This window comes from Vicia villosa, unplaced genomic scaffold, assembly GCF_029867415.1.
Source record: "Vicia villosa cultivar HV-30 ecotype Madison, WI unplaced genomic scaffold, Vvil1.0 ctg.000415F_1_1, whole genome shotgun sequence".
Taxonomy (NCBI): Eukaryota; Viridiplantae; Streptophyta; class Magnoliopsida; order Fabales; family Fabaceae; genus Vicia; species Vicia villosa.
Genome location: NW_026705190.1, coordinates 690563 through 699180, shown reverse-complemented (window position 1 = coordinate 699180; position 8618 = coordinate 690563). Strand labels below are relative to the sequence as shown.

The 8618-nt window shown below is 34.3% G+C and overlaps 1 protein-coding gene across 1 annotated transcript; it reads right to left on the bottom strand.

Moving 5' to 3' along the window:
- Positions 1 to 3171: 3171 nt before the first annotated feature.
- On the bottom strand, positions 3172 to 3783 carry LOC131627931 (secreted RxLR effector protein 161-like). Its single transcript, XM_058898791.1, has one exon. It carries the CDS (start codon positions 3781 to 3783, stop codon positions 3172 to 3174), a length of 612 nt encoding a protein of 203 aa, XP_058754774.1.
- Between the last annotated feature and the right edge of the window lie 4835 nt (positions 3784 to 8618).

The window sequence follows — 8618 nt, the reverse complement described above, 5'->3', positions numbered from 1 at the left end:
GTGTTACAGCTGCTAATTTAGATTGGCCTCTCCATCAGCTAGATGTCAAAAATGCATTTCTCAATGGTTATTTAGAAGACGAAGTATATATGGATTGTCCTCCAGGTTTCGAAGAAACCTTTGGGTCACAGGTGTGTAAACTAAAGAAGTCCTTGTATGGGTTGAAACAATCTCCAAGAGCTTGGTTTGAAAAGTTTACTCAGTCTGTGAAGAAACAAGAATATACTCAAGGACAAGCAGATCATACTTTATTCACAAAGTTAGGTTAAAATGGAATGATAACTGTTTTGATAGTCTATGTTGATGATATTATTCTTACATGTAATGATAAGATAGAAATGGAGAGATTAAAAAGAAACTTAGCAGCATTTTTTAAAATCAAAGACTTGGGTCCTCTCAAGTATTTCCTTGGCATGGAAGTAGCAGGGTCAAAGAAAGGAATTGTTGTTTCATAGAGAAAATGTGTTCTTGATCTCCTACAAGAGACATGTATGAGTGGTTGTAAGCTTGCTGAAACACCGATGGACCAAAGTGACAAACTTTGGGAGAAAGGGGACACACCAGTTGACACTGGAAGATACCAGAGGTTGGTTGGAAAATAAATATATTTGGCTCATACTCGTCCTGACATTGCTTTCTCTGTGTTGTTAGTCAATTCATGCATGCACCATATGAAGAACACCTTGAAGATGTGCATAAAATCTGGAGATACTTAAAAGCAACTCCTGGAAAAGGGTTATTCTTCAAGAAGACCAATGATAAAAATGTGGCAATATTCACTGATGCAGATTGGGCAGGGTCCATTATTGATAGAAAATCAACTTCAGGTTATTGTACATATGTGTGGGGGAACCTAGTGACTTGGAGAAGCAAAACCCAAGGAGTAGTTGCAAGAAGTAGTGTTGAAGCTGAGTTTAGAGCAATGGACCAAGGAATTTGTGAAGGTATGTGGATTCTCAGAGTCCTAAAAGAACTGAAGATAGAGGTAGAACTCCCATTGAAATTGTACTGTGACAATAAGGAAACTATAAACATATCTCATAATCTGGTTCAACATGATCGTACAAAACATGTTGAGATCGATTGTCTATTTCATTAAATAAAAGATAGACTCTGGTACTCTCTGCTTTCCATTTGTCCCTTCCAATCAACAGACCGCTGATATATTGACCAAATTCTTAGGAAGAACAACATTTGAATACTTCATCAGCAAGTTGGGCATGATTGACATCTATGCACCAACTTCAGGGGGGGTGTTGAAATATTTCTTATTTAATATTATTTATTTTCTTATTTAAGAGTCATTATATTACTCCTAAAATAAAGGAGTTGATTTTGTATTTTCTCTCCTATAAAAGGAGCACTCTTTTCTTTATAATAAAATAACAGAAAATTATCACCCATATACTTTTCTTCACAAACAACTTGGTGGTTTAGATTATATTTTGGGCATTGAGGTAACTCATTTACCACATGGTTCACTTCATCTCTCTCAAGCCTTAGAGACTTACTAATTATATCTTAGATGCACAAAGCTAATGGCATCAACACTCATATGATATCCAATAGTAATCAATCCAAGATTTGGTCAAACTATATTGAGGATCATACCCTGTATCATTCTATTGTTGGTGCATTGCAATATGTTGCTACTCTTATTAGGCTAGAAATCTCTTTCTTAGTTAGCAAAGTGTGTCAAATTTTATCTCAACCACTAGAAGAACATTGGAATACAATCAAGAGTATCCTAAGATATGTTAAATGTGCTTTGTAAGATGGTCTCCTTATTCAACCCGCAAAAGCAAAAGCAATAACATGACACTAACATTTGAACACTAGTTGAATCTATTCTCTCATGGAATAATGAAAAATGTTCTAGTTAAAGTGGGGAATTTTATTTACCTGATTGACTTTGTCATTCTGGACACTGAAGAAGAAGAAAATATCCTTATATTTTTGAATACGCCTCTTCTAAGAACTATAAAAGCCACCATAGATCTATCAACAAGTGAGCTTAGACTGAAAATTTTGAAGGGACAAATGATCATTAAATTATATGATGGATTGAAAACATGTGGACAAGATCCTGATTGCTATAACATTGATGTGAAAAAGAAAAAAAATCTAAAAAAGAAGTGCCACTTTAAATTAGAGCAAAGGAAAAAGAAAAATAGGTTGAAATTTTTTTTACCAACTAAAGGAAGTAAAGGAAGATAGCATCAACTGGGAAACATCAACTCAAGAAAGACATATTCTAAGAACAGGTTTCAAAGAAGGTGAATTCTTATTTACCCAAATCAAAAAGTTGGGTAAGGTTACCCTTAGTGTAAAATGTCTTGAAAACAACAAACAAATATATTATTTAGTAAATAATTAAATATATAAAAATTAAATGGTGTGATGTGATTGGCCGAAGGTAGAGCTGAATCATATTCCACCCTATTGGCTTAAGTTGTCCTACTCTATTGCACCAAAGAAAAAGGTTGAACTAGGAATTGTTGTGGGAACCAAGGAGAGTTCTCATTGTATGATTAATAGGAAGTACCCTCTAAAGTGGGAAGTTAGACGTCAAGCTAATGATGTTAAACAAGTGCTAGATGGGAGCCAATCCATCAAACCAACTTTTTCAATTTAATTTTACATATTTTTTTTAGTTTTTTTTTAGGACAAAACAAAATTGTTGAGAAAATTAAGTAACAAGGTTTATGGGAAAAGTTAAAATTTTGAAGAAAATTTGTGGATTGAGAGAAAATGTAGTGCCCTTGTTACTGCGTGAGACACTTTTAGTGAGAAGGGAAAGAGAATAAAGGAAATAAGAATTATATTATTCACTTGAATTGTACAAATAATGATATAAACTATGACTATTTATATACAACCCTGATTGGGCTTGAGCTTACACAACTTAGATTATATTTGATTATATTTGATATTATATCTAATATCCTAATAATATCTCAACATACCCCCATAATCGAAGTTATCGAACATATGCTAAAAATAGTCAATCTTTAATCCTTTTGTGAAAATGTCGGTCAACTGTGCTTCACTTGAGCAATGTCTAACTTCAAGTTCACCTCGATTTACCTTTTCCCTCAAGAAGTGAAATCTAGCTTCGATATGCTTACTCATTCCATACAGAACTGGATTCTTCGCCAGATTTAGGGCTGACTAGTTGTCGATTTGCAACACAAGAGGTTTCTTTACTTTGACCTCCATTTCTTCAAGTTCCAATCTGATCCAAATTGCTTGACATGCAACATAGGATCCTTCTATATATTTAGCTTCACACGATGATAATGCCACCACATGTTGTTTCTTCGAACACCATGAAATTGGGGCACCAAACACTTGAAAGAAATATCCAGTTGTGCTTCTTCGATCTTCCTTATCTCCGCACCAATCAACATGTAAAAAATAAGTAACTCTTGCTTCTTTGTCTTCAAAGTTTCGTCGAAATAGAATTCTACACTCTATCGATCCTTTTAAGTATCTTAGAATTATTCTTGCAGCCTTCATGTGTGACACTTTTGGTTCACTCATGTATCTGCTCACTAATCTGACTGTGAAACCTATATCTGGTCGGCTGTTGCAAATATACCTCAGAGATCCCACAATTTGCTTGAACAAAGTTACATCGACTTTGTCTTCCTCTCCATTCTTCTCCAACTTCACATTTGGTTCGACAGGTGAAGATGCAGGAATCGAATCATCCATTCTGAATCTCTTGAGTATCTCTTTGACATACCTCTCTTGATGTTGCACCATACCTTGCTTCGACATTTTAAATTCCATGCCTAGTAAATAAGACAATTTTCCCAGATCCGACATTTCAAATTCCTTCACCGTCAGCTCTTTGAACTTCGACAAGTTCTCTAAGCTATTTCCAGTTACCAGCAAGTCATTGACATATAAGAAGATGATTATTATGTCTTATGCTACAACCTGAACATAGACACCATACTCAGATTTTCATTTTATAAATCCCAATTCGACTAAGTATGAGTCTATCTTCTTGTTCCATGCCCTAGGTGCCTGCTTGAGGCCATAGAGCGCTTTGTGCAACTTATATACTTTACTCGCTTTCTTCTGAATCACAAACCCTAGAGGTTGTGTGACATAGACCTCTTCGTCTAAAGGACCATTTAGAAATGTTGATTTCACATATAAATGAAATATCGACCAGCCTCGGCTGCATGCCAATGCTACCACTAGTCGAACAGTCTCCAATCTTGCTACTAGGGAAAATAATTCATAGTAGTTGAGTCCTCCTCTTCGAAGAAAACCTCGAGCTACTAATCTTGCTTTATGTCTTGCTATTAACCCATCACCATTGTGTTTCAACTTGAATACCCATTATACTTTGATAGCTTTTATATGTGCTAGAAATTCAACTAACTCCCATGTGTTGTTTCTTTCAATTGCCTGTAACTCTTCGACCATAACTAACTTCCACTGTTTAATCTTTAAAGCCTCACTATAGTTGATTGGTTCAACACCTGCAAGTAAAGTAAAATGAACTAATTCTCCATCTGGTGTGACTTCATCATCAACCACCTCAAAATCTGGAAGTCTAGTGAGACGAACTCTAGTTTGTTGAGGTCTTTGACTTGTTTCAGCCACAACCTCTTCGAATTCGACTGTATCAAGAATGTCAATAACTAATTCAACTTTGGCTTTACCTAGGTTCTCACCAATTGCTTCGACTTCAACTTCACCAGTTTCTTTGTCAAACTCAGGGCTCATCAATGACTTGTTAGTTGAATTACTCGAATTCCAATCCCAGGAAGAATTTTCATCAATCACAATATCACTCAACACAATCTTCGCATTAACTAGAATTAACAACATGTATGCACCAGTCTTATGCTATCTTATCAGAATCATAGATTCACTCTTATCATCAAGCTTCCTTCTTCTTGCATCAGGAACATGCTTGTAACACATATAGCCAAACACCTTCAGATGACTCACTAATGGTCGTTTTCCACTCCATACTTCTTCAGGAACCTTATTCTTCAACTTCTAGGTAGAGCACCTGTTCAGGATATAAACTGCAGTTGAAACAACTTCACCCCATAAGGACTTTGGAAGATTCTTCTGCTTCACCATGCATCTTGCCATATCTTTAGTAATTAGTTGATTGAGTGATCGAAAATTCAAATGTCCAAACCTCACATGCCACAACCAACTACCCTTGTGGTCGACAATAGTGTTTAGACATTGTACTTCAATCAAACTGATCATGGTCTTAAATATCCCATTCTTCAACAGAGGAGATTTCAAGACCAAATTGTTTTGGGTTTCGAAAAATTTTAAAGCTCCATCTTTCATGACAACCCAGAAACCTTTTTCAACCAGTTGTCTAACACTTAGCAGGTTGCACTTCATTCTAGATACATAGAGCACATCTTTAATCATAGATTTCCCTCCATTAATCATCTACAAAACTATGTTACCAGTACCTTCTGCTTGCAACGAACTATTATTTGCAAGTTTTACCTTGCTCTTCTTCGACTCATCGAAATCTGCCAACCAAATATTTTGACCACTAAAGTGACCCCACTTCTCACAGTTATAACATTGCACACCTTTCTTATCTTCTTTGTTCTTTCGATAGTTTCCTCCTCTTTTTTTTGAGGAGTCAGAAGTTCTACCTTCGACCTGCTGCTTGTGAGAGTTCGACCAAGACTTCTTGTCCTGAGTCTTGTCGACTTTGCCTTTGAATTTGTTGGAACCACCATTCTTTTTCTATGACTGAGCCTGTAAAGCTTGTATAGAATCTTGAACTCCTTTCCTTTCGACAATCCTAATCTCATGTGCCTCCAACAAACCAATTAAATCTTCCAATTTTAGGGTTTTGAGTTGATTGGATTCTTGAATAGCTACAATTATGTGATCAAAGTGAGAGGTCAACATATGCACTACCTTCTCAACTATCATCTTATCAGTTAGGGTTTCACCATAACCCTTCATTATATGGACGAGTTTCTGCACCTTCGACACATACTCTACAAACTTTTTGTCTTCTTCCATCGATAACAATTCATATTATTGACGCAAGGTCTGCAACTTGACAACCTTGACTTTCTCACCTCCTTTATAATAATTGAAAAGAAAGATTAATTTCAAAGAGGTCTTCACTAAGCGATGGATCTCAAATTAACTTTCTCGGGATTACTCCCTTGAGATCAAAATGACTTTACCATCTCTTATCATAAGTGCACTTAAATCCAGGTTAAGATTTATCTAACCACAAGGGGGAATCAAAACCTTTCCCAATACAACCCACAAAAAAGTAACAAGTATTCACATTGGAAGTTTATAATAACAATAATAACAATATATAACAAAGATAGGGTCAACCCTCTTAGAGATAATGTAGAATCCCCAGCAGAGTCGCCACTTTTTTGTAGCGGTGAAATTTGTGAGACTAAAGCCATTGATTGACTTAGCTCAGATATTTTAACAGATTCTCCACCGTGCTTTATTGTGTCCAAAGGAAATGGGAGAAAGAGTGAAATAAAACCCACAGAAGTTTTTAAAATCAAAACTAATAAATTTATCAGAGATCTATGGTTCGGGGGTAGGTTATGCAAGGGGAAGATATTAGCACCCCTCACATCTATGGTACTTCGTAGGAACCTCTTTGAAATATATATTACTGTTGTTATTGTTATAAAAACTATTTTTCTGTTTTTTTGTTTAAATAGAGTGTGAGGATTAGAAACGAAGATTTTAAAAATGAGCTCGATAAGACATCGCATCTTTGGCCTACATACCCCTTAAGTGCAATAGGGAGGTCAAAGCTTTTGTAGTTCCTCTTAAAAGGAAAATAAAGAGCCAAGTGAAAAAATATTTTTGGGTGTTGAGCTTTAACAATACTCAACGGGTTTTTAAAATGTTAAGCTTTAATAATACTTAGCAAGTTTTAATAAAGTGCCAAGCTTTAACAATACAAGGCAATAGTTTAATAAAAGAGGATGGTTGAGCTTTAACAATACAAAACCAATGGTTGATTTAAAAGGTTGAGCTTTCAAAATACAAAACCATTTTTAAAACAAGTGGGGTGCAAAGATTTAACAATACTAAGCACAAAGTAAAAGAGTTGGAAAAAGAGAGAGTACGTTGACAATTTTAGTCAATACCGTTCTCATTCCTCTGGAGTTTATGCAACACCTTAAGCAATTAATCATGATGAATATCTCAAGTGGTGTGTGTGGTATATCATGTGTATCATGGATATAATCAATGGTGAGTTCCACAATATCAAGGTGTAAACTCAAAGATAAAAGTTTGATGGATAAAAGGATGACATACCTCAAGATCATATCATGTATGTATGAGTATGATGGATGGATAAATATATCATGCATGTGGGTTAATAAACAATACACACACACACACAAAGATAATAACATAACCAAAGTATAAATGTACAAGTATGTAAGTCAACAATTATATGTACAAGTATATAATTAAGGAGAGATCATAGCAACAAGTTATATCAACATGACATTGCTAAAGGTCAAAAGATCAAGAGATCACAAAGTTAGGGTTTTAGGGTTTTATGTACACCTAAGCCTAATTAATTAAAAGTTGATTAAACAAAACCCTAAATGGATTGACTATGGGAACATGTTAACATTTTTAAGGGGAGCTTACTCAAATCCTAATCGATTCACAAAAGTATATGCAAGTTACTTGATGAAAATATTTAAAAGAAGTTAATTTAAAAGCCTTTAAAAAGAAATAAAACACTTGTTTTTGATTTAATTTTAAAACGATTAAATAATAAATATTTTCGGGATTTTAAATTATATTCTCCAAATAGATAAAATAAATAAAGAGTGTATAAAATTTCAAGTCGAAATGATTAAATTTGCTATTTTAAAATAATTATCAAAGTTATTTAAAAATGTGAAATAAACAAGTGATAAAAAAATACCACTGGATTCACAAGTGAAAATAAATACCACTGGGCCGACGGGCTATAGGTGATAGTGTAATGGCCTTAAGTGAATAAATATAGAAACAAGTCATAAACGTTTGGAAAACTAAATAAATCACAAAATGGCAAAAGGGAGGATTCGAACCCAGGCCCTTGGAGACAAAGTGACTTTAAAATGCGCGCTTCAACCACTAGGGTAACGATGTATTCAAGTTTTAAAACACAAATCATTAAAATATAATAAAATAAGTTCTGAGAATTTGAATATGAACTTCATCTTCTTCCTCAAGAACAATAAAATCTGGAAATCGTATCATCACCAATACATAACCAATTTTAAAAGTGTAAACATGAAACTTGTTCTAAATTTAACCACGATTCTAGAAATATATCAAACATCAATTTATTTAAACTATAAATCACGAATTTTTCAGAAAACGCTTAGAACCCTAATTTTCCAAAATCAAATTAAATGGTATATACAATGAATAAATGGCAAGTGATTGAGGGATTTTGATCCTTACATTGCAACAAACATAATAAAGTCGAGTTTTATTAAAAATGATACCTAAATGAGAAATTTTAAGTTTGAAAACTTAACTCTGAAACTGGAAATCGAAACTGGTAATGGGGGACTTCCGAAAGTGTTTGAATGATTTGGATAGCT

What these genes read in the sequence shown, in the direction of transcription:
- LOC131627931 (XM_058898791.1), bottom strand. Translation starts at nt 3,783, where the DNA reads ATGTCGAAGCAAGGTATGGTGCAACATCAAGAGAGGTATGTCAAAGAG.